The sequence below is a fragment of the Parasteatoda tepidariorum genome, chromosome 9, assembly GCF_043381705.1.
Source record: "Parasteatoda tepidariorum isolate YZ-2023 chromosome 9, CAS_Ptep_4.0, whole genome shotgun sequence".
Lineage (NCBI taxonomy): Eukaryota > Metazoa > Arthropoda > Arachnida > Araneae > Theridiidae > Parasteatoda > Parasteatoda tepidariorum.
Window position 1 is genome coordinate 42,109,822 of NC_092212.1, and position 27,926 is coordinate 42,137,747.

At 28.0% G+C, this 27,926-nt stretch overlaps 1 protein-coding gene across 1 annotated transcript; it reads right to left on the reverse strand.

The window, feature by feature from the left end:
- On the reverse strand, positions 1–27,894 carry LOC107439790 (Synaptotagmin 14). The gene is made up of 10 exons (XM_016052497.3): positions 27,778–27,894; positions 26,144–26,308; positions 19,223–19,441; positions 16,262–16,530; positions 13,627–13,812; positions 9,796–9,904; positions 6,736–6,893; positions 5,326–5,515; positions 3,124–3,239; positions 1–1,205 (listed from the first exon to the last, which is right to left on the reverse strand). The coding sequence occupies exons 1-10, from the start codon at positions 27,785–27,787 to the stop codon at positions 1,008–1,010; spliced, it is 1,620 nt and encodes a 539-aa protein (XP_015907983.1). The 5' UTR covers positions 27,788–27,894; the 3' UTR covers positions 1–1,007.
- Between the last annotated feature and the right edge of the window lie 32 nt (positions 27,895–27,926).

A 27,926-nucleotide genomic window follows, 5' to 3' on the forward strand; every position in this document is an offset into this window, starting at 1 on the left:
TATTATTCAAAATAATACATTTATTTATATTTATGTACACATTAAACAATAATCAAATATAAAAAAACAAGAAAAATTAACGTTGGTATAAACTCATGTAACATAAAGAACACTTCAATAAATAAACATAAATATAAAACTGCAAACTAAAAATACAGTTTGCTACTTCAACAAGTTTCTTAATAGCTTTTTTTTTCAATAAAACTTTTTCCTGAAGTTTTTTTAAGATGAATTTTATCACATAAATTTGAATGATTGCAATACAATCTACGTTGATTTTGGCAAAAACATTCTCAATTTAAAAACATTAAAAATGAAAATATCAGGAAACTAAACAAGTATGTTATAATATTATCCTCCGATGAAAATACGAGATCAGTAATAAGTATTGTTAAATACTTATTTCAAAATAATTTCTGAGATTCTTAACTTATAAACTCAAATACCCAGCTTTTTTTTCTCTTTTTTTTAAATATAAATTTTCTTAACGTGCAGAAACCACGTTTTAGAAAATTATATCTGAAAAAATAACATTAAAGTGTTTTAGTATAAACAAAAAATAAGTTAAACATCAAACATTTTCTACAAATATTTCAGACAGATTACAATTGGCGCAAGGGTTACAGTGGTAACAAACAGCTCTTAACAAGTGCAAACTACCAATGGAAACTTAATGAAAAGGCGCTAGATTAATGAATTTCAAAAAGGGAAAGTTGGCTCTCAATGTTTTTCGCAAAGTAGGTTTTTTTTTTATCCCCTATATCTGAGGAAGATGTAGTGCCAAGAGAGAGCCAACAATTACCAACAATGGTGTTAAGAAAGCGACACAAGGGAAGGTTCTGCTTCAAGAAAATGGTGTTGGCCAGGTGACATTGCCTTCACGGCAGAAAGCTTCAAGTGCCCATCAACATCAACATTCACATTAAACAGGCCAGAAACCGTTAAAAGCCGGAAACCTGTTAGTGGGGTGAGATAAAAATTGCTTGGAAAAAATTTTGCAATAGCCATTAAGTTTCCAAAAGCACGTGCCATCGGCATACTTGTTCACCTCTGTTTTCTCGCATATCATTCCAGTGAGCAAGTTCTTCATCACCACTGCTGTTCAATCCAAGAGAAAACCAGCCAATCATTTCTTTGCGCTTCATGCTTCGCTTGTTATAAACGGATATCATGAGAGTGACATCAGGAAGTTGGAATAAAGCAACCTGTTCCAAGAAAATATAGAATATAATGCAATCTATACTAAAACTGATAATTTACTTGAAAAAAACTGAATTGATTGTTATTTGAGTAATTGGAATTTTAAGTAACTTTAAACAAATTAACATAAAATTAAATCTATAAAAATTTGATGCTGCACTTTTGCACAGATTTTAGAAATCTAACAAAAATATTTATTTTTTTTAGCAGCAATTTCATTTCAGACAGAATTGAGTAAACAGAAAATTTCATTCATTTAAAATGGTAAGGAGCAATTGAAAAAACTACAAGTTAGGCTTTTAAAAAAAATCTGCAAATAATTCTGTTAATGTTTAAAAGGCCATTCAGTCAACATGATGAGAAGCTTTATTGCTAGACTTTGTAGGGGATTAACCAAACCATTTTACAGGCCCCTTTCAATATTCACTTTCTATCAAACATCTGTCACGACAAAAATGAATGAATTGGGCCATTTATTATTAAAACAATTATTTTTGCTATTTCCAAATTTTATTCCTGTAAGTAAACAACCTAAGATTTTTCTTTTTTTTTAACTTTTCATAATTCATCCATGTAACAGAAGTTGTCTGTCCGTAGTAAAAAATTTTACGCTTAAATAAACATCTAAAATTGCTTAAATAAATTGTATCTTTTAATTCTGTAATTTGATTAAAGTTTTTGTTCCCCTTTTTTGCAGATCTCCTAGAGATTATCACTTTCCTTTCTATTCCCTTTGTATGATACAAGATTTTCGAATTTGGAATGCAAAAATTAGTTTTTAAAAAACTTACATTTTTATATCTTATAAAAAAATTTTTTTTGAATATTACATTGTAGATCCTTTAAGAGTTCTAGGAAGGTAGGGCCATGGACATATATCCGCTTACCCAACGCCTCCTTTAACTGAAAGCCTCCACACGGTTTTTTATAGGTAGTCCGATCAGACCACTGTGAAGGATATCCACATTCAGAACGAGTCACTTAATACAAAATCTAGTTAAAATAAGAAAATGGTAGCAAATATATGACTAAAAGTTTGTTTTATTTCTGAATATTATTGGTTTGCCTTATTCACTTGTCAACCACTACAGATTCAATTCTCAAATACATATGATGAATTTTTCTCAATTACTTTTATAAAAGGTTTTGGATCCATGCGCACAACTGGTTCATTTTTTAAATAGTCTGTGCGGAGTACTTATAAAGGACCGTGTGGAGGCTTTTTGATGTAGGAGGTGATGGCTTACCCCACCCTTAATACATCTCTGAAAGAGTGTATTTTTTTACCATGGAATCTTCATTTTGCATTACTTTCTAGGCTTCAGTTTCCCATAGTAAAGGCAAAGAGCAGAGAGGTTGAGTAGAAGTAAAGTATAGTAAAACGAGTACTTTTAGCAGTGAGATCCATTAAGATTGAAGTAAAAGCTAATGAACACTTTAGCTCACACTCTAAACTGTAAATGTATCATTTTGTCACAACACGTATGTTTTGAAATCAGATCAGTCTTCTTTGCAATTTTTCAGATGAAATGAAACTCATCCAGGAGGTTGAAATGGGTAAATATTTTACATGTGGTAAAAAAATGAATTGGTGATTATATTAAAATAGAAGTTTCATTTTTCTTAATGAAATGTAAGATTTTCGTCAAATGAAAAAAGTATTTAGGACTAACCTGCTTCTTATATTTATCAGATGGCACAAAAACTACTGCTGTCTTTTAATTCAAAATCAAGTGAGGCATCAAAAAGGTTAATCTGTCAGTTCTTATCTTTACAAATAAATTTAGCTATTTTATAAATATATTAAAAATTAATTCAGGTATTTACTGCTAGAAAATATTCAAAATATCTTAAAACAATAGAACAGCATTATTGATTGATATATGTTAGAATTAAAATTCCATAATTCCAGGATAGACTTACTTGAAAAATGAAGGTTTCTTTAAAAAGTGGATTTGGTTGACCTCGACGTACAGATGTTTTACTTCGAGCAAGCTCTTGTCCATTTGAAGATACTAAACACAGCTTTACGTAAGTGTCTGTGAAACGGAAAAAAGTTAGCAACAAATTATATATTTCTGACAAGAAGAGAAATTTTTATTACAATTAACTACATAATGTGTTACAATGAAATATAATGGATTTGAATATTATGGATTTTATCTACTGGCAATATTAGCACCTAAATAGTTACAGTCAATTGTAAAGGTCATTAATAAAAAATTTTTTATTTATACAGGAAAAGTTACAATAAAAAGTAACATCAGGATAATGTGGGAAATTAGTTGTCAAATCTGCACTTGAAGTTTTTTGTCAAGGATCTCATTTATACATTGAATGTTTTTTTACGCCTTATCATTGACAGATGAACTTTTCAGATTAGAAACAAATACTTGCGCTACCGTAATGCAAAGGCAATAAATACCTGAAAATTTTCAGCCATCCAAAATGAAAATCAGAGAGATGCTATGCTGGTTTTTCAGAAAAAGTACTTTAAGTGCTTTCAAAAATAGACAAAAAATGCTAATCATACTGAGAGAGTCGCGATCGCTCAAGGGTCCAATGAGGAGTCAGCACCTTCCAATGAGGTGAACCAAGTTCGAATCCCAACAACAGCTGGTCGATACGAATTCCACACCTGGCTTGCCCCGACCACACTGCTGACGGGAAATATTCTCAGTGGTAGACGTATCAGGGTTTAGAGTCCCTTTGCCATCAGGCTAACCGTGGGAGGTTCTCGTGGTCCTCCTCTCAATGTAAAGCAAATGAGGGTTAATTCCACCAAAGGCAAATTTTTCCCAATCCTTGAACCAGGATTCCTTTTGTCTTTTGGATTGGGTTCAAAATTACAAGGCTACATAGTTGTACATTAGTAGTCCTAAACCCAAAACTTGGGTCGGCTGTTAAACGACGGTTATTAAAATCAACAGTGCATGATGCAAAACTGCAAGATATTGGGAAAAGTGATCAGGAGATAGGTAACCATGATGAACCTACCATGAAGGCAGAGTGTATTGTAATATACAATAAAAATTACAATACACTCTGGACACACTTAAGCAATGCCATCATAATTCAGTATCTATCCTTCAGGAAAACTGCAAAATGGTATAAAAAAACTTTACTTTAATATCATAGATAATGCTGTATTTAACACCAATGTTATTTTCAAGAAAAAAAAAGAATCTCTCCTTAATTATTGGCCTAATTCAGTGAATCAAATTATTTCTCAGTTTTCCTCTAAAGGCACCAATGTAAATATCACACCAGGATTAGCAGGATAATTAAATCTTCTCAGATTAACTGAGAGACATTTTTCAAAATATTGTTCAAAAGAAACTACTAAGAAAATTAGATGACTATGCTTCATTAATTCACATTTCAGCAAAACTCCTCCAAAACAGCAAAAAGAGTAATTACAAATGCCAGAATTGTAACGTAGGATTGTGCATGTAAATCCCTGTTTTCTGATTTTTAATTCTAAAAAAAAATTTATGTAACATATTTAGCTGCCAAAAACATATTTAGTTCTCTGTGTAATGACAAAAATCATTAAATGATAAATAAATTCTGAAAAAAAAAATTTTTTTAAAAATTTATTACAAGAAAAATTAAGTAAATAATGTATGTGAATAAAGAATACATAAAGTATATGTCGTTTGTCTACTTTAAAAAACATTATTGAAGAATGTGCTCATATTTCGTTTATTTCATGGATTTAAGATTTAACGGCAAAAAATTTCTGGCCCTAGAGATTCTCGGCCTTAGTAATAAGCGTGCCTTTGCTACTCCCATCACGAAAAGGTTAACTAAACTAAATATCCTATTATAAATTAAATTTTCTTATTTAAAATTTTTGTCAGACATAAATGCTAAAATACAGTTAAATTTTACAAGTGTACAAAATAAAAAATGGAACAACTGAATAACTTTTGTTCTAATGATATAATTTTTACATTACATGCGATTTTAATAATTCAAAGGGATAACTTTAAATAAGCTAATTAGTTAATGCAGAAGACGTTTTAAGTTATGAAATCAGACATAAAAGCATACTTTCTTTTTGCAAGAGTATTTAAGGTGTTCCGTTTATCATTACGCATATTGTGCATTCAGGATCTTTACCTGGAGCTCTGTTCATCGAGACATTTCGAAAATGACTGCCTTTGTTAACTTCAATAGAAAGCCGTCCAGTTGTTCCATTATATGCTAATCCCAAAAGGAGTTCTGGCAGCCCACCATGCTGCATGGATTGAGTAGATCCCGTACTATCACTTCTGGCCAGACTTGTGATATCTGCCCTTGAATCTGAATGCTAAAAATAAAATAAATAATTCTACATCAGCATAATAAGAACATATTGGAGATAAAATGAAGCTATAAAGATAAAACAATAGGTAAATTAGAAAATCATATTTTTATATCATTGAAATGAATAATATTACTTGGTGAAATAGTTGCTGCTAGAGCTCTACATATAAAAAAATGACTCTTCATTCAGCTGTACACACACAAGTCATTTTTTGTAAAAATAAATTTTAATAACAAGATGTTGAATTTTTAGATATATGTCCAAAGAGTGTAGCTCCAAGGCCTAATCCCTAGAGTACACGTCCTAAGGAATCCATGCATTGGCTATGATTTATTACAAAGTATTGCCAAGGTCTTTGTCTAAAGGTTATAATCCCTTTCTTAGCTTCCAAACTTAAAATGCGTTGGTGGGGAGCATTAAAAATGAAACTTTATAAAATTAACCATGAAGTAGTTTTCGAATCCCAAGCAAATATCAATATTATTAAGCATATAAAATATTTTATGCTTAATTTTGCATGACACAAGTCTTTTTTAATACACAAGTTCTTACAATTAGTCAATATTAGTAAGACAGGCAACTTGAGTATGACTACCCGCAATAATTTCTATATCACTCCTGACATATGTCAACCACAGTGCTAAAACAATCACAGAGGTTATTTACAGTTAAGTTTTACTTCTCGAGAGTGGTAAATTACTACACCAGTTAACTGTTTTATAAAACAGTTAACTAATTTCTTAATTTTCTGCTTATTGTGTTAACTTTCATATATCAACAATTAGCATAAAAAGCAGAAAATTAAGAAATTGGTAGAGGTCGAGCATTAAATGAAAATTTAATGCTAACGAGAAAATTAACTTTTTTTTCATTGACACATAAAACTATTTTTAAAAATAAGTAAAATTTCTGAAATGCATAAAACAATATGGAATGAAAAACATATAACAAACAACAAATCATCAAAAACATATATCTTAAAAACAAAATTTTAAATTAAAAAAAATTTACTTTTCAAAAATTATATCAACAATAAAACTGTCCTGTGTACAATTAAATATTATTTTACTAAATCAAATACATGAAAATTTGACAAAAAATTTTTTTACAAAAATGCTTAACTAAAATCAAATTTAAAAAAAATTTATATAAAACAAAAATATGCATATTAAATACATTTGTTCAAATGAATCAAAATATGAATAAGTAAAATGTATACACACTGTTATGTTTGATCTTGGTTCCAAAGTAAGCCATAGAGTTGTTTGCTGATCCATTCGAATTGATGAAAAGTGAACTATGCATTCTCCAATTAAATGTTCCCTTCTCATGCGTTCACATCCATTTAAACGAAAACGCACACCCATGCCATTTAGCTCCTCTAAACAAAAAGAAACAGAATCATCAATTACACATTTGTTTTGTTTTTAAAAAAAAGAAGCTTTACACTCATTTAGAAATATTTATTTGTGTTTATAAAACTATAATCTTAACTTTTATAAACAAAGTAAATAAGCAATTGTTTGTTCTATGTAACTATGAAATATGTGTCATAATATAGATTATCCTTTTCTAGATATAGTAAAATTAACTTTTATTTTATCTTAGAAATCTTATAATAAATTTAAAATTAATTGTTTCACTAGAAATATGAATAAACATTAATAAAACGAAAAGCTTAATTAATCACTGTTATTTGAATTACAATGATAGTATGTAGTAAAACTTCTGATAAAATGCGTAAGTGCCAAATTATTTCATACAGTTTTCACTTTTGAAATGTCTGTTTTAATAATCAGTTATATTCCTCTAATCGATATTTAAATATGAGACAAGAGTATTTAAATCAAAAGAAGTTCATAAAAATCTCATCTGCTATGAAGGCATAATTACAAATATGATATCTATAGGATTTTTCAAAATATATGGAAATCTACTAAACTCAGTGGCGCAACAGCACATAGAGGGCCAAGGCCTACTGTGCCTAGCTCAGCTTTCTTGACCTTTGGGCTCTGGGGTGCAACAGCAGATGTTCCAGTTGAGAGGTTAGCCCAATGCAGAACCCCCACTGTTTAGTCCCCAAGCATGCTTGTTACTCTTTTAATCGACCCACTGAAGGGGTGAAAGGCTGAGTCAACCTTGCCCGACCCAGAGATCGAACCAAGCACCTGTGGCATGACATCGTGCAGCGCTACCACTCAGCCACCGGGCGTCATATGGAAATCAGGCATGTATAATATACACAAATGCATGAATGCTGTTTGCGAAAAATTAATAAACATCGTTGAAATTTTTTATCATTACTAAAAAAGGAACAAAAACACCGAAAAAAGTGGGTCTTTTTCGAATTCCCAAGAAGAAGAAAAAAGAGGGAAAAAAATAGCACTGAATGCATTTTTTGAAAATATTTCACTCTTATATTATATTTCGATTTTTATATATTATATTTTTGATCTGATGTGTGTTCTGATGTGATGTCCCATGCATTTTTGCAATTTCTTTGGCTATGGAACCCTACATAATCAAACTTCATCTGGTGGAACAACGACTTAATAATTAAAGTAAATAATGACAATTGTATACGTTATAACTATTAAGAAAACTCTTTTTTTGACATTTAAAATTTAGAAAGAGGAATAAAAAAATTTCATTATTTTATCATTAATAATCTTAAAAGTAGGATTTAAGTTAGACAGTTGAATTGGCAGTCTTGGAAATGAATCTAGTCTAGCTAAAAATTTCTCTTCATATTGCTGTTCTTAAAAAAAAACTGTAATAAACACTGAAAATGGCTATTTAAGAAATGTATTTCTTTATTACAGAATTCAGTTATTTTATTTTGATTTGAAAAACGCAATGTGAAATACTATCGCAAGTTTTTATAAATGCATGTTCTTTTCATAATTTTTTATAATTGTCGTTGGAAAAATTATATACTTACTTAAAAATTTTCCTTTTTCTCTCTTTGGCATATTGCTTTAAATATAATTTCATGAAAATAATTGGAATAATAACTGAATAATAAATGATTGATTGGATCTAAATATAATTAGTTTTCAAAAATGCTAATAAAAAAAAATGTTGGGTTCCGTTGACATTAACATCATTTGGGAACCGCTGGCTTAGAATACCATATTAAGTAACATTTACACAACATCAAAACTTCTGGTCTAAGAATATACAGAGAAACTTTCAGGAAAGACCACTTGTGTATAGCGACCCTCTCTAATTGCGACCACTTTTGAAAGGCATGAAATTTTTTCCATAGACTTTGTGTTGAAGAAAACGTTTAGAAGAGACCCGCAAAACCTCCCCTAGCTACTGGGTAAACTTCTGCCCCAAATGTGGAAAATGTCAAATAAGGAAACACGAAAAAATATCAAAACAAAAAATTGTAACAAAACAATGAATTTAAATTATTTGTGAGTGGCTCTTATTTAGAGAGTTCTTTCTGATGATCTCTGAAATAGATCAACAACCTCATTTTGCAGTCAGTGTACTAAAGGTGATGTTATCAATGAATTAGTTTTAAAGTTGAAAGTTAAATTATAAAAATAAAAGGTATTTATAAAAAAAACTATTCATCATAAAACAAATAAAACTCTTCTCATTTTTTAAAGCTAACTAACTTTCATGATATAAAATTAAAAGCAAACTTAAACAAAAAACATAATTTTTTATTTATTTAAAATAGCTCTATCATTCATAATTGGTAAATTTGTTTTTACACATAATTATATCAGTATCATTTTTATTGACTCTAAATTTTATTCATCAATCCGGTTTTTACGATGCGAACACAAGTAGCATTTCCCTACTAAGAAAATGACACTGAGTAAAATTAAAATTGCTTGTGAAAATTCATATACTTTCAAAAATATTTTGAAGTCAATGAAGTCACTTAAGAATGACCAACCTCCATTAACGACCATTTTACTGCGGAACAGAGAGTGGTCACTCCCGAGAGGTTTTACTGCATTATGGTTGGTACTGTGTGCAATAACTTTTTAAATCAACACATTAAATAATAGAATTTCAAGGTCAAACAATGTTTTAGAGACATTTTCTCATTGTATATATTTCAATGATGATTTTATTTTCAAATTCACTGAATTCTACTGAAGGTGTTTTTCTACTGAGTTCCCCAAAAATCATGAAAAGGCAAAATGACTAATAACAACTAATAAAAAAAAATTTAATTTAAGACATAAAATAATGATATCACAAAAAAAAATAAACTAGTATCCATAAATTTATTATTTTTGAAGAGACGCTAAACTTACCTGGGGATATTCGATTAAAGATAAAACTCTCATTGAATTGTGGCTTGCAACCAGTTCTGATTTTAGTTTTGAACTTTTGCCTTTTGTGGGGTAACAAAAGAAGTCTAACCTAATAAATAGAATACTAATTTTGTAAATGTGAAGAAACATTTAATGAAAAAAAATGTATTAATTAAACTTCATATTCCATTTAAAAGTTTTATATAAAAAATATTTTATATTTTAAATATTTTATATAATTGTAAAAGGAATATACTTCATAATCCTTTTACAATTTCAAGTTACAGAATGAAAAAAAAATTATTCATACATAAAGCAACTAATAATAATCAACATTATATTATATTGTAATTAAAGTATAAATACAGCAAAAAGTGACACAGACAGCAAAAAAAATAATAATAAATAAATAAAACATAAAAAATATGGTTATAAAATTAGAAACTCAAATGCGAAGACAAGGGTGAAAAAAGAATTATCCAGGTTCACAATGATTCATGCTAATTATGTTAAACAGCTTTGAAACAAAGATTTGTTAAACACATCTTTTAACCCTTCATATTGTGACTACTATGTGGAGATACAATCATAAAAAGAAAATTACAGACACAGAACAGTGTCAGTACAAATTGATATAATTTTTTAAAAATAAAATAAAGTTTTTAATAAATTCTAATTGAAACTAAAGCTTAAACCCATTATAAAAAACCGGAGTATTTTCGAAGAAAAAAATTTACAACAGAAAAAAAAAACTATCTGCTATAAACTCACCAGAAACAATAAAATGACAAAAACTTTGCAATATTCATGCATGTTTTAATATGTTACTTTACAACACTACTGTCAAACATAACTTTAAAAAAATACATCAAATATGATGTGTGGCTAACGTTCTATTAAAATTAAAAGCAAATTACATACTAAGTCTAAATCAAATTTTGTTAGTACCACAAAACTTTGCAATTTTTTAATATGTTATAAAGCATATTTTAACACGCTGCTTTTCAAAGTTATACAAATACATAAGAATAGACAAATACAAACAATAGACGAAACAATTTGCCTTGTTTTTATCCTTTATGTTTTATCCTTTTGTTTTTATCCTTATTTGCTTTATGTGTTTTATATTTTATATTATGTATTGTATTCTCTTGCTGGACTTTGGCAAAACCTTTGGGGTACAGAGAGAGCGATTTTAGACTTTTGTTGTGCTCTCTCGGTGGAAAAGGTTTTGCTTTTATGACTTCCGGAGCTGGTACCCCCTGAAGACGTCAGCTTCGGTTGTCAAACTTATCCATTTATTTATTTTTTTTTTCATATTTCATTGTTTCTTTTGCTTCAATTCCTTTCGGATTCTCTGCTGCTTAGCGCGTTTTTCCATTGGAAGTATTATTTTTAATTGCTTTTAATTTTTTGAATTTTTTTCTTAATATTGATAAAGTGAACACCTCTTTGTGACAGAGAAATATATTTGAAGCATTTGCTAAAGATAGATGTCCACTTAGAAGAAAGACATGCAAATTCAGAAATTAAGTTGTAAACTACTTTAACTAACTTAGTATGATAGTTAAATAAACACAAAATTAGAAATAGGGATTTGTATGGACATTTATTTAAAATTAATAAAATCATAATGAATAAAATTCTAAGATAACTATAAAAATACAATATAGGCATTGCTCTCATATTAAATTTACAATCAGCAAAGGAGTAAATGCAATATATTTTAATTATTTGGTTTTGTAAGCTTAGCATTTCATAATAGACCACAATTACAAATAGAAATTAAATATTTTCTTACAAGTAACACATTAATTAATTTAAGATTTTCAATAATTTAAATATTATTGACTAATTTCCAAGTAAATAAAAGCACGTATAAAAACTAGGACAATTGTTTAAACAAAAATTGATAAATAAATATTTTGAAGGTAGTTTATACTTGTTTTAGAAAAATCTTTCTGTTTTATTTATAATTCAACAAAACACTCACTTAGAAACAATTATTACATTTTCAGAATAAGTTGATTTAAATTTATATTGAAAAGATGCATTTTTCAATAAATTTGTCTACAGGTAACTTTAAACTAAATTTTTCCAAGAAAGCACACTTCATACTAATTAATTTAATTTCCAACCAGTCTCGTTAAAATTCTGTCACCATTGGGCTAACCATGGGAGATTTTCATAGTTTGTTCTATATGTAATGCAAATACACATAATAGCACAACCACTATTGCCCCTTCTTTCCTTTAGATTTTTTTTAAAATTGAGTTTAAAAAGCAAAAAATAAAAATATACCATTATTTATATAGAATAATATCTTGTAAAATATTTGACGAATAGAAAATTAAACAATTTTTCATATTTTTTTAATATTAATTTTGCATAAATGTAATGGTACCCAGGTGGATACCCTGAACCGGCTGAGTATTAAAACCAAATTTTTCTGGGTACCTGGAATTAGCCTGGAAATCAATAAAATTTTGACTGGGATACCAGAATTAGCCAAGCAATTTTCATCTGATACTCAGAACCAGTCAGGAATCTTTATTGGTTACCAGGACCTCTGTACTGAAAGTACAGATGTTAGTACATTTGTATTTTCTACAATATATATTTATGTTTAACAAACTTTTTATTTAAAGCTGTGCAACTCACAGTATTTAATGTTTCAATTATTAAATTCAAATAGAATAACTAGCCAAATTTACCAAAATTAATATTTAACTTCATTCTTCAGATAAAAATTTAACGTTTTTGCAAGGTATATTTATAGATTACATCTAGCATATTTTCAATCACATTAATCAAGAAACTTCGTAGTCTCTGATCATGACAAATTTCTTGTTTTAATTATATTTTAAAAAGATTTGAGGAAAAACAAACAAAAATAGAAATATTAACTTTAAAAAAACTTACACATCTATTGCTTACATGGCAAGTATTTTATTAAAAACAAGTACACCACTTATACTCTTTCAAAAAAAAGGCATTAAAGATACTCAATAACTCCGTGGCAGAATCGTGGCAACACGGCAAAATTTTTGCAAAACGTTACCAAATTCTTGCAGAAAGATTTTTTCTTTGGGAAGTAAAAAATTTAGCTTTTCTTTTCTGCAGAAGTTTTCAAATTACTTTATCTTTATTCAAAAGATGCCTTTTCTGTGCATAAGAGTGGTAAAAAAATGATTATGATTTTTCTATTCCCATTTAAGAATAATGAAAAAGAGAGAATAATGAAGTAAAAAATTTGGGTTTTTTTCTGTAAAAATTGTTTTATGTTTTTTCATGCAGTTATTACTACTGATTTACACATAGCTTTTAAAATCTAATATTTTTAATACAATATTATTTATTACAAAAACTGAATCTCTAAATGAAAACCCACATTTAGTAACCCCTTTTAAAGAGTTCAATTCGCGTGATTTCGGAGTTGATCTTTTTCCCCCCCAGTAGTTACTGCTACAGATTTCATGATTTTTTATTTTTTTAATGTGATGATGAATTACAAAATGCAAAAAAGGAAATAATTAGCGTGTTATCTTCCTACAAAATGCGAAAATATTTCCCATAATATTAGAATAAAAAAAACATATTGCATATTCAATTAAAAAAATTATTTTTTTTTATCCAATTTATTTATTTATTTATTTTTTGAAGTTAACGCTTCTATTGCTTTAAATTAGTAACATGTATATTTGTGATTTTTAAGTATCTTGCAGAAAGATATTAGTATTAGAGAGGTATGTCGCGGAAAACCTGAAAAAATTCTGACACAAGGCTCAATAATATTCTTGCTAAAAAAAAATAATTTGAAATTGAACTAACTTGAACATGATTTGAGCCTCCTCTCTCTCTATCAGGTAAATCTTGAGCTTGAAGAACATGAACTGTCATTTTCTTCAACGGAGAATCATAAGCGAACCCAACTTCAAGAGAGCCACAACGAACAGCACTACTGGTCTCTTGTTCTTCAATATTGCATTGAAGATCATTCACATCAAAGATCTGATCCTAATCAATACAATAATAAAAGTTTTTTTCTCTTTATTTTAAAAAGAAAACTATTACCAAGTATTGCATAATCGGGACAATTGTTTTTGTATAATTCAAGTTAAAAAATCAACTTCTAAGATTAAAGCTTTAGAACCAGGGTTGGGGTTTTGAACGTCCTAAACTGGTTTTGGACAGGACACGTGGGTTTTACTGTCTTAAACTGGGTAAAACTGTCCTAAACTGGGTCAAACTGTCCTAAACTGGGTAAAACTGACCTAAACTGCCTTAAAGCGTCCAAAACCTTGAACTTTGGTAAAAGGTAAAAATTCTATAGGAGTAACCATTTTACACATAATAATTACATGCATCAATAAATATTTAATATTTTTTGTACAATTTACTATAACCTATTAAAAGAAAATAATATAATATAATAGGAAAAGGTTTATAATTTTTGAAGCTCCACAATTCATTGAACAACAAAAGTGAATACCTAATCCTTTAAATATAAATATGCTTTTAATACTGATAAATAATATTTTTGCATAAGGATAAATATGGCAATATTAAAAAATAATAAATTTTTTTAAAAAAAATACTAAATTTGTTTAAAAATTAATTTTTTATTTTTCACAAAATTTTTTTTTTAAAAAATGTTATAATTTCTGCATCACAGATTGATAAAAAAAAGACATCTTTTTTAAAAAAAATTGTTTTTAAATATAAATATATTAGTTTAAATTGAAAATACAAAATAACTGAAAAATGTATTAACAGTTTTGAAGGGCATAACATCAGTTTCAGTTACTGACACTGGTGATGTATCACCACTATGCTAAAAGAATTGAACATGAATGAAATAAAAGTATTCTTGAATAGTACTATAGATAAATAAACCTGTTTATGACGAACCAAGCACTTAGTCCCTAATATTTTAACCTGTATGGCAAGGCCAAACTTCAGTTATGTACTATTGAATGAGAGGACCAATTGAACTTGATTACTGATTAATCTTCCTTTGTTTAAATTGAAGAGTCAAACAATATTAATAAAACATTATACTTTTAAAAACAAATATTCTCTAGTATATTTAATTATCAATATGTTATTAGTTCTATGTTTATTTTACCTCTTAGATATTGTTCAGATAAAATTGTGACATAATTTGAGTAAAAGGGTTTTGGACAGTTTAAGACAGTTTTGGACAAAGGGGTTTTGGACAGGACGGTTTAAACCAGGGTTTAAACCGTGGATTCTGTCCTAAACCTTGCCAACCCAGTTTAGAACCAACTTAATTTAAATCAGTAATTGTAATAAAGTAAAGTATAGGTTTATAAATATATTAAAATATTTCTCTAAAAAACTGGTAATCATTAAAAAAAATATTAGCTAGTGATTAAATTCATACAAGGTTTCATAAAGAATCTTGATATGGAACTGAAAAGTTTCATATCAAGATACATGGAGACATCTGTATTAAAGTAATGTTCCCTAAATATATAAATAAATATACAATCAAGCTAATTGAATAAGCAAACCCAATTAAACAGTTTGCTAAAAAAAAAATTAACATTTTATGATTGGGTAATAAAGTTTGGGAATAAAATTTTATTTAGAAATAACTGTAGTCATAGTGATTATATAACAACAATAAGACATTCATTGCAGTTTAAGTTCGTATAACTTTTAAAAAAATGGTCCCAATCAGACATAAACATTTTACAGTTTGAATAGTCTTAAAAACCCTAAAGAGTTTTAGAAGGAATTTCCAGAAATAATGAGGAAAGAATGCTTCCTGTGGTTTTATAAAGGGTTAAATAAGGAACCTATAAATATAAAAAAATAAATAAAGTAAAAACTTTATTTAACATCAACAGATTGAGAAACTCAACTAATTCTTCACATTTCTCTGGATTTTGACGGTCAAATTTAAAGTTAATTTCACATTGTTCGTTTCTGTTAGTTATATACAGAAGTCAATATTAGTTGTAGGCAGATTAACATATTACTGAATAGCAAGACTTCAATTATACATAAAAAAAATTAACAAAGAAATAATAAAAGAACAAAAACAAGCATATGTATAAAAAAACAAATCACTTTTGCCAATTTCATTTCATGCATTAAAATTACTGAGCAAATACTGAGAAATTATGAATATGCCTTTTTTTCAAAATAAAATTTTAAACATAAAATTATTTGAGTATACATAAAAACGAGCACATTTACGATAGTTACCATAATGGGAGTAATTTTTATAAACACTAAAAGGCACTAACGAAGCAAAGAAACTTCTGAACTAAGATAATTTTGCAAATTACCAACACATTCATCTACTCAATGAAATTATTCATTTCAGCTAATCACATTATTACTTCGATAACAACAAAAATAAATAACTACAAACAAAAAAACTAACCCTACTCACTTTGACACTAACACAAAACATTAAAATATAATTTCTTACTTCCATGACAGAATCTCCACAAGCGGAAAATGTATCATTTGAAGCAGCAGGAGAATGATCAGCTGTTTGGAAGGCACTATTCTCATACTGCTGAGTTGTACGGCTATCTAAGAGTGGCTGTATTACAGCCTGACCATCATCTGGTGTTTCTTCACTTTCGCTGGCCTCACTGGAGAAGGAAACAGTACTTCCTGATTTCCCCACTCCTCCCTTCTCAAGCATAGATATTGGATCATGACTTCCTCTTTTATTTGAATCAGACACTTTCACTATCAAAATAAGATGTGAGTTATTAATAAGTAATGTATAAGACTGTTTTAAAGCAATAGATTCCATAGCTTGCCAATTTTGAAACATTTAAATTATTTTATCAGCACAAATATTAAAAAAAAGTGTCACTTATTATTTGCACAATAAATTGTGCTACTTTTCAATAAAATAAGGAAGATAATTTCATGTTTACCTAATAACAGTTTGTACAGCTGTTCAAAACTAGTTCTTAAATTTTTCCATTCATGTAAAACATAAAAAGTTATCCTGCATTAAGTTTGTATTCACTAGAAAATTCATGGTGAATACTAGAAAGTGTACAAAGTTATTTTTATGATATGACTTATTTTATTAAAAAATAGTTATTTACAGTGAGCAGTTTTTTTATGTAAGTAACCCTAAACAAATTACCACTTAAAAAATTATTTTCTAACTTCATATTTTAAAAATTTTTTGTTTGTTTAAAAATAATAATTATAAAATAAGACAATTATGTTTAGTTAATTTTCAACATTTTCAAAAGTTATAATCTATTCCAGTACAATAATATAAAATACAAAAATTGTCTTGGTGTGTCATCATAATAGTTGGCCAGACAGCCCAATGTGAGCCAATGCCTTCCTATGAAGGCTTCTCCATGACGACTTCCGGTTTATCTTTGATCGCCAATTCTTTTCATTAATTGCGAGAAAATCAGACTCCACTGCGTCAGCCCACCTCAACCGTTCATGTAAAACATAAAAAGTTATCCTGCATTAAGTTTGTATTCACTAGAAAATTCATGGTGAATACTAGAAAGTGTACAAAGTTATTTTTATGATATGACTTATTTTATAAAAAAAATAGTTATTTATAGTGAGCAGTTTTTTTATGTAAGTAACCCTAAACAAATTACCACTTAAAAAATTATTTTCTAACTTCATATTTTAAAAATTTTTTGTTTGTTTAAAAATAATAATTATAAAATAAGACAATTATGTTTAGTTAATTTTCAACATTTTCAAAAGTTATAATCTATTCCAGTACAATAATATAAAATACAAAAATTGTCTTGGTGTGTCATCATAATAGTTGGCCAGACAGCCCAATGTGAGCCAATGCCTTCCTATGAAGGCTTCTCCATGACGACTTCCGGTTTATCTTTGATCTCCAATTCTTTTCATTAATTGCGAGAAAATCAGACTCCACTGCGTCAGCCCACCTCAACCGCGGCCTTCCCCGTTTTCTTTTTCCAGTGAGTCTAAAAAGCAGTATCTTTTTCATTGTGTTGTCGTCACTCATTCGAATCACGTGGGCGATCTAATTCATTCTATTTATTTTTATGTATTTAATAATATCAGGTTGTTTATAAATCTTGTACAGTTCTTGTAAAGTTAAATCTCCTTCTCCAGTTATTGTTTTCACTTACACCACCAAGTATACTTCACAAAATTTTTCTCTCAAATATTGTGACATTGTCTTGGTGTGTACTTTCTTATTAAAAAATGATAATACTAAAGAAGAAAGGGAAAAAAGGAGGGTTTTTTTTAACAAATAATTCTTTTTAAAAAATGTCACAGTTTTTTAGTTCTACTCTAAATTTTCATATTAAATTTCTATTTTTGAATAAAATGTGGAATACTCAGATATCTTTAGAGTTAGAGATTGTTTTACTGTAATGGTTTGCAAGCTGTGCAAAGTTTAGAAGCTATTTTTAAAATGTATCTTCTAAATTATATGAAGGCTGAGATGTTCTTAAATTTTATAAATAGGTAACAACAGTCTTAACCCTTCAATTCTTTGAACATAATATTATTTCTAGCTCAATAATATAATGACAAAAATGTAGTTAATTTCGTTTCATTTTCATTTTATCACCTTCATTGTTTTTATCACATTCATCGTCATTATCATATTTACTAGAAATTTCATGTAGAATACAAGAAAGTGTATAAAATTATCTTTATGATATGACTTATTTTATTAAAAAATAGTAATTTATAGTGAGCAGTTTTTTTATGTAAATAATCCCAAATGAGTTTTTACTTAAATTATTTTATAACTTTATGTTTTAAAAATGCATTGTTTGTTTAAAAAAAAATAATAAAATAAAACAATTACGTTAAAATTAATTTTCAACATTTGTAAAAGTTATCTATTCCAATATAATAATATAAAATTCAAAAATTTTCTTGATGTGTCCTATCTAATGAAAAAATGATAATACTAATGTGGTAATGATAATACTAATACTAACGTACAGAGGGGGGAAAAGGGGCTTATGCCAGAATATTTCTTTCTATTGACATTCTAGCTGAAATAAATAAAATCATAAATATGACTTCAGGTATAAATATCATTATTTATACGAGTAATATATCATAATATTGTGCTATCACTTAATTCAATTGGGGAAAAAATAATCTACTTAAATGAATGCTAAGCACAAATAAGTTAAAAACAAAAGAATACAGTTTTCACAAACAATGAAAGAATTCAAGTACGCTTATAACACAGTTTTCTTCTTCTTAAATTACCAGATCAAGATATTAATATGTACTACAATGGTCTCAGTTACATAGTTAATGAAAAATAATGTCTTATCTTTAAAAGGAATTTTAATAACAATTTTAAAAAAATAGGCTACAATAAATATACAAAAAATGAAAATAAAACAATCTTGCTAACTTAAAAATGGTAGATAATACTTACAGTGACTGGAAGATCCATTGTACGGTGTTAAAGAAGAAGGAAATAAGCTGCGGTGTGTCTCATGATTTTCTATTATATTCCCTCCATCCGCATCACAGTTGTCACCACTACTTATTTTACGCAAGCCATTATAAAGACTGGAAGACTGTTGAAATCGCTGCAAAACTTCGTCTTCACTGTCTGTGGAAGAATCCACTTCCTCATATTGAAAAGCATTACCTAAAATAATATGTAAAATCAAATGAATATCATTCAATGTATGCCGCAAAGTAATATATAAACCACAGCAAAGGTGCATAGCCAAACCTTTCAACAAAAAATGTACATCTTTTAAGTACTTTTTAACAGGGTGCATAGCCAAATCTTTCAGCCAAAAATAAGCACCTTTTAAGTACTTTGTAAGCACTTAAAAAATATTTTTAAGCCCTATATACATTAACAAAGGGCAAAATAATTTTCAAAGAGATATTTTTCAGTTCGATGTCAGAGGGTGGAAAATGAAGCCTGAAATTGAGAATATCTTGCAAAATGCAGAAGAGTTGCACATGAGAGTGCTAGAATCTCACCGAACCCAGCTCAGTAGACGCACATACAGACTCCCAAGTATTTCATCAAACATGTAAAATGATTGGCGTTTTTATACGCTACGGGGGTCAATGTTACGGCGAAGTTGATTGTGGTTGAATGAATTGTGAATAACGTTGAATAGATGAAAAGCAAGCTTTTGCATAATACGTGGCAAAAATCAACATGGTAAAGAAAGAAAAATCTCATTTTCGAAAAGGGAAAATTAAGCACTTTTTAAAAACGCCCCATGAAAAAAAGTACCTTTAAAGGCTTTCAAAAAACGAAAATAAAGAATAAGCACCTTTTAAAAATGCTATGCACCATGCTTAAGCACTCAAAAAAAATTGTAAGGACTACATACTTAAAAAAGTGCAAAATAATTTTCAAAGACTTTACATGATAATGATAAAATGACTAGTTTCTGACAAAGAACTCTTTTCATGATTATATTAGCCTTTATAAAAAGAATCAAGAGACTTTTCGGTTCGATAACAGAGGGTTGAAAATGAAGACTGTAATTGAGAATATCTTGCAAAATGCAGCAGAGTTACACATGTGAGTGCAAAAATCTCACCGAACCCAGCTAAGAAGACGCACACACGTATTCGCAAGTCCTTCATCGAATGCCAAAATGGATTGTGGTTGAATGAATTGTGAAAAGGCTGAATAGAACAATGTAAAACTCACACTTTTTGCATAATTCGTGGCGAAAATCAGCATGGCAAAGAAAAAATACCTTATTTTGGAAAAGAAAAAATTAAGCACTTTTTAAAAACACCTAATGAAAAAAATGAAAATTGAAAATAAGCACCTTTAAGCAATTTTTAAAAACGATACCTATTCCGGTGACGGAACTACATTAAACTGCATTATTGAGTAAAAAAACATTTTACGAAAAATGTATGATTTTTTTTTATTATTATTATTTTACGTTTCTATTAATTGTAGTTTCATTTATTGTAGCATAAAAGAAAGTAATTCACAATCATCAAAATAACGCATAAATGATGCACTGTTTTAGTAAGATTTTAATTAACAAATAATTTTATCATTATTTTTCACAAAATAAATTAAAAAATACAACAGAACAAGCATCAAAACTTTCAATTTTAATACAAATATAAAAACACAAACTGCAAACAGATTATGTTGCTAAATTTTGAAATGCTCCAAAGCAGTTAAATATGAATCAGGAAAAACTGAAAAAATAAAAAAGAGAAATTAATCTATTCAATTTAGTTATTTAATTGCCACATTACTATTATTGCAAAATTATGTATCAAATGAAAATTATGCCGTCCAATTTTTAATAAAAGCAATTTGGAAAGTAAATTATTAATGGTTTTGAAGGATTAAAAATGGTACGTAACACAGGGATATTTATTTAGAGCACTTTAAACACCGTGTAAAGTAAAATAAGGCTATCTATGTATTTTATAAGCACAAGCAGTAAGGAATATGTAAGCATAAGGCAGTTTGCATTCCCAACTGCCCGATGAGGAGAGGCACATTCTTACCAATGTAGCATTATTTTTCTGAGCATGATATTTTTTAAAAGTTTCAATAAATATTCAAACCAATGGTTTAAATGCAAAATTTAAATTTTAATGAAAAAGAGTTGGTCTGTTGTATAGTACTTGCTACATGCCTCATATCAACAACAAAGCAAATAAGAAAAAATTTCTTTTTTTTTTTCATTCCAAGTTTAGTTTTTCCTGAACTAAATTGAACATTGAAACATAACTCCTTAATTGATTTTAGTAAACAGCTGCAATGTTTGAGCTAAATTATAATTCGTTCTATTTTCCAACAGAGATTATACCTGAAACAAATATTTATTATAATACTATAACTATTCATCCTTTTCATAAAAATTTAATAAATAATTCTAAATATCAACTAGCATAGAGATAAGGTTGCAAAATATTTTATGCTCAATGAAAGTAATAATTTCTCTATTAAATGCTAAAGTTGTATCAAATATGTTTAAAATTATCAAACACATAATTATAAAAATTATCAAACACATTTAATGAAATGAAATTGGCAAAAACACAGAACCAAAAACGAATAAACTATAAGACATACATATTTTTTAATCATAAGCAATGTTCTTTAAAAGTAATTTTAACCCATTACAAAAACTCACCTTAACCTGAGTTGCTAAAACCTTAATACCCTCAACAGATTCTGAAATTATAATTAAAAAGGAAAATAAAATAACCAAAAATAAATATAACACATGCAAAAGTAGAAAACATAACATAAAAAAATAACAAAACAAAAATAAAAAGTACAAACAAAAAAATAAAGAATACTTTAACCCACTGGTGGTTTAGCAAACAGGCAAAATTGGGAGAATGTTCCCGTATAGTATTTCTATATCTATTAACATGGAAAAACCGGTTTTGCTTTGCAGAAAAGACTGCAGATTAAGCATGTAAATGCATGTAGATGATGCATGTAGAACCAGCAGTGGGTTAAGGTGATATAAGAGATAAATAAAATTAATTTTTTATTTGTTTTAATGTACTTCCCTTATAATTTTGCATCATTAAAGTACCTAGGGATAAAAATTGATAATCCTTTAAAAATTTCAACATAATTTAGCAATTTATATATGTACACTAAAATTATTCAATATTTATTTCTTTGAATGTTCACATTCTTATTTATTAATGAATCATCTAGTTATTTGGTACTAAAAAATAATAGGAGTATAGGAGAAAAAAAAAATTTTTTTAAATTTTAAAATACTTCAAAGTAAAGCAAATTCAAAATCAAAAGTTTGTGATGTCGACTATATTGCTGTCACCAGTTTTAAGAACTTGATTCTAACCTCATAAAAAATGCCAAAATATATATTTACTGACACAGATATATTGTATCACAAAATTTTAGCAGTATCACTCAGATTCACTTTATGTTTGGAAAAATAAAATTAAAACTAGAGAAAATGTTTTTAAAAAAAATAATAGTAATAATTTTAACAATTTTCTAAAGTTTACACGTCATTATGACACCAACCTTTAACAGATGCTTCAGCTTTGCCACAAATCCATACCCCATTTATTTATACCATGCAATTTTTCATCGAAAAACTTTTTTTTTTTTTGTAATGTCAAATATTAGATTTTGTGAGCAAAAACATATGATAGAATGAGAATAGAAACATGGAAAAGTTTTACTAAAAAGTAGAATTTTATAAAATAATTGTGATAGATGTTAGAACCATTTAACTGTAATCTCAATAACTGATTACTGTTACTGACAATTCTAAGACTGGTTATTTTCCAGGTATAGGCATATAAGAAGTTTCCAAGTTTTTTGTAAAAAATTTTCAACTTTCCCTGACTGTTCCCTGTTTTTTAGTGTTAAAATAAAATTCCCGGACAATTTTCCCTCACACATGGGAACCTTGTTTAATAAATAATTATAAACTTTAAAATTAGTTAACAAATTTAAAATCAAATTATAAAATAATAAAAGAAATAAAACAGTAGGCATAACAAATCTGTTAGCATAAAATACTTTTATATTAGCAAATTAAATATAAAATACTTTTCATCATACAGTTGAACTTTTAAAAAATAAGACTATAATAGAACAAAATTTCAAAAACTTTATAAATATAAATAATTCATGAAACAAAAACCAGCAAAATTTCATCTGCGTTCTTAATATGGTCCATAATTTTTTATCAATTAACCAATGCTCATTCATTTAGGAAATTACAATGGTATGTTTTTATAAAGGTGGTTTTGTTGAATACTTTCAAACTATATTTTTAAAAATTGGTAGAAATATTATCAATGTTAATAATAAACAGAATTAGTTTCGCTAATGTAATCAAAATTACACTTAGTAACATGAAATTCATTTTTATTTAATTTCTTTTTCTATTATTTTTTTTAATTTACTTTTACCTTTCAAATTTGATTTTTACCTCATATTTTGAACCAATCAATTTTATCGTGTAGTAGTAATTAACCAGCAAATTCAGATGCATTATCTATCTAAAAGTTTTTGAAAAACCAAACATAATCACTAGAAATTTTTTCTATTTCGTAGAGTTACAAAAAAGTAACAAATCTTTTTTTTAAGGAAAAATAAATTATCATCAGCGTGAGTAGCCAAATCTTTCAACAAAAAATAAGCACCTTCTAAGTGCTCAAAAAACATTTTTAAGCACATTATACATTTACAAAATGCAAAATAATTTTCAAAGACTTCACACAATCATGATAAAATAACTAGTTTCTGACAAAGAACTCTTTTCTTGATTGTATTAGCCATTATAAAACGATCAAGAAATTTTTCAGTTTGATCATATCAGAGGGAGGAAAATGAAGGTGGAAATTGAGAATATCCTCCAAATTGTAGTAGCGTTGCACATGAGAGTGCAATAGTCTCACCAAACCCAGCTCTGTAGAAACACATGAAGGACACATGCAAGTATTTCATCAAACATTAAAATGATTGGCACTTTCATAAGCTACGGACCGATAGTACGCTGAAATGGATTGTGGTTGAATGAATTGTGAAAATGTTGAATAGAACAATGTGAAAAGCCCGCTTTTACATAATACGTGGCAAAAATCGAGATGGTAAAGAAAAAAATCTCATTCTCGAAAAGGGAAAATTAAGCACTTTTTAAAAACACCGAACGAAAAGGCACCTTTAAAGGCTTTTAGAAAATGAAAATAAGCACCTTTAAGAACTTTTTAAAAACGCTACGCACCATGATTATTATGATTTCCTATTAATTCTTCCCGATTTCAGAGGAAAAAACTCCCCTTAGATAATGACATTCACACAATAATTCACTGTTTCTGAAGGATTTTAATAACTAGTAATAGTAGTGCATTATTTACATCACACTAGAGCCTCACTATGAGCTATTGGCAACAGCCTGAGAAACATTTTTGAAGATAATCCGAGGACATGCCATCACAATTTTTGATGTTTTGCAGAGGGGAGAGACTCTCCCACTCTCGTATCCTGACGACATGCACACGAAGTTAACCACTTTATTGTAAAACAGTATATTGAGGACTGATAGAATGCATTTTCAGCCTTATGCAGGTTGGTCAATGTAGTCACACATCCCCTCACTGATAGCTGCTAGTGGAGCTTGAATTCAGTTATCTACCAGGAACTGTGTCTTACGATCACTCCACTGCAGGATGGATTTCAATAAGAATTTTTAAAAAAAACAACTATTTATTTTTCACTCTAAAATTGTTTTTTTTTTAATTATCTAAGGATTGAATTCAAAGGAAATAATAAAGTAAATTTCATAGTTATATATTATCCTCAATATTTATAATCAGAGGTGTTTAAAAGATAATAGTACATAATCATTCTTATTATTTAATAATAATCTTTGTAACATTTAAATTTACCACTGTTTTCTTGCTCCTCATCATAAGGACTTACAGGGGTCTGCCCAGACATTTTGTGAAAGGTCCTGTTTTTGTAAAATTGCGAAAAAACTATTCATAATTTGTGAATATAAAATAAGCGTTAAGTCACATTCTTTCAACCAGGGTCCTACTTTTGTGCATTTGAGCAAATAGGGTCTGTTATTGCAAAAATTGTTAAAAACCTTTTCAAGTTTGTAAATTGTAAATAGATGCAAGATTCTGCACAACAATTGCTGCTACTGAATTAGAGATGCAACATACAAATATTTGGCATTTAGCCTATACTGTTCAACACAGAATATTCATTTCAGGTGAATAATGGAAACAAAATCACTCACATTTTTAATAATTTCAATTGACCTATCTTAAATAACACTACAATATTAAAAGTAATACATACTTACTAATGTATTACTTTTAATGTGTAATGCATTAAGTAAACTTAAACAATTCTTAAATTTATAATGTTTTATTTAAAAAATTGCCAGAAATTTATTTTTATTTACAGAATATTTTATTAATTAATTTTATGAATAAATATAAATTGATCAATTATTTATTCACAAAAAAAAATTATGATTTAATATTGATAAGAATGCACACACGATGTTTGTAAAAGTAGAAATATTTTCTTAGAATACTACATTTGGAATTTAAACTAAAGGAAACTTANCCCCCCCCCCCCCGGGGAAGAGTTTTTCGATTAACAAGACAATAATGAAGATAAACAAAATTGTGAAGGGTCCGATTAAGAGATAAATTATTTCGTGAAAGGTCCGTTTTTATGAAAAAATATTTTGTGAAGGAACTGTTAACGGACCCAAATTTCTTCTAAACAGACCCCTGAGTTACTACAACTGTATTTTGATTCTTACTGAATTATATATAAATAATTAAATAGCAATTTTTAAAATGAAATGCCAATTACCTAAATCTTTAGTTGCAGGCTGGTTATCACCCAAAGGTTTGTCACAACACGGAAATCCTCCAATTGTAGCAAAACATGCATTTTTTGTCATATACAAGTAGAACAACACCAATAAAATTAAACAAAAAACTACAGCAAGCAGAAATGCTGATGCTTCGGTGGGAACTAAAAGAATAAAAATTATAACATTTATAAATATATATAAATAGAAATGAAGATATGTAAATTGAGAACTCTTAAAGAGGAAAAAAAGACATTCAATTTATTATTTGTTGTTGTTGTCCAATTATCATGAAGCATAGTGCGTCTTTCAGGAGAACTATTCCAGACACCCGTCTCGCGTCGTGGCGGGTACCATAGTTACGAGGAAAAGTCACTTCGAATAGGGGTGGGTGAATAGTTTTATCTTAATCTTGGCATAGGTCGTCGTGAGTAAACAAATCGACACCTTCTTTCCTCAATTTCACCCCCATTAGAAATGTGCTCACACTTGTTACCATTGTAGAAGACAGCCCCTGACTTTTAGTCTGGAGGAGTTCTCCTCAAAGCCACACTACATAAAATTTTGATCAGAAGATTAATATAATGTAAAAATTTTCTCACAACCTAATTTTCTAGAAATCTTTTAAAGAGTTTCATTGTTAGGTGAAATACTATCATACAAGAAAATACATCGAATTCTGTTACTGTGAATCTTTAAGAGAAAAATATTAATATGTACTTAAAATAGAAAAAATTTGGTTATTTACAAATTATCTTTTTTTAACTTATGAAAAAAATTTGAAATGAAAAGTTTAATCCATAAACAGCATATTCATTAATTTAAAGCCATTAGTTTTTTAAAAAAATACCAATAATAAATATGAAAATAAATGAGTTATGACTAAGTTAGTGCAATTATTATACTAATATTCAAGCCAAGCACTAAACACAAAGGTTTCTGTTTACAAACGAACTTTTCCACTTTATTGAATCAGTAAATATCTTCCCTTAAGGAATGAAAAATCCTCTATACTTAATGCATGCTCGAGTATGAATACAAAAGTTTATGTTTAAGAAATATTGTAAGGTATAATAAATGTCAGAAAAATAAACAAAATTCCAAATTCATATACATTTTTAATATCATTGCAAATCACAACATTATAAACAGGCATTTAATAAGTTGAAGATAAAGTATTTTTGTCGAAGTAACTTTTGTTATTGCTGAAATTAAGATAAGATTTAAAAATTATTAAACCATATGCCAAGCGCAGCAATATTAAAAACTTGTCTTAAACCAACTTAAATTTATTATAAATGCATAACACAAGAGAAATATTCGTTATAAGCATATGTTCATAGTTAACATTAGGTTTCATGAAATCCGATGAATTATTTATGAAACGCAGTTTTAAACTACGTGATTCTAATGCAAGAAAATTATGTCATTCTTTTTTTTTCTTCGCTGTTCATAGAAACTCACAAAGAAGAAAACCTTACATTATTAGTTTCTAACAAAAATTATTTTAAGAAAATCTTCATAAATCTATCCATAACATATGCGCCTTTTTTAAACTAATAAAACGTTCAAGTTAAAATCAAAAAAATTTGCTTGAAACCAATTTTTAATTACAACTAGCATTTAGTCTTACCTTCAATCATGATTTATCGAAAAGACACATCACAATTGTCAAATTTGACAGTAAATGTTTATTTTCATTTTGCTTGCAAAATGCAAGGATTCCGAAACTCTGAATACGATTGCCACTTTTTTAAAAATAATGGTAAAATTTATAATTTT

What these genes read in the sequence shown, in the direction of transcription:
- LOC107439790 (XM_016052497.3), bottom strand. An exon ending in GCCTGCAACTAAAGATTTAG is followed by an intron (nt 19,442 to 26,143) that starts GTAATTGGCATT and finishes ATATTATTTTAG; the next exon opens with GTAATGCTTTTCAATATGAG. An exon ending in GAGGCTCAAATCATGTTCAA is followed by an intron (nt 9,905 to 13,626) that starts GTTAGTTCAATT and finishes TCTATTTATTAG; the next exon opens with GTTAGACTTCTTTTGTTACC.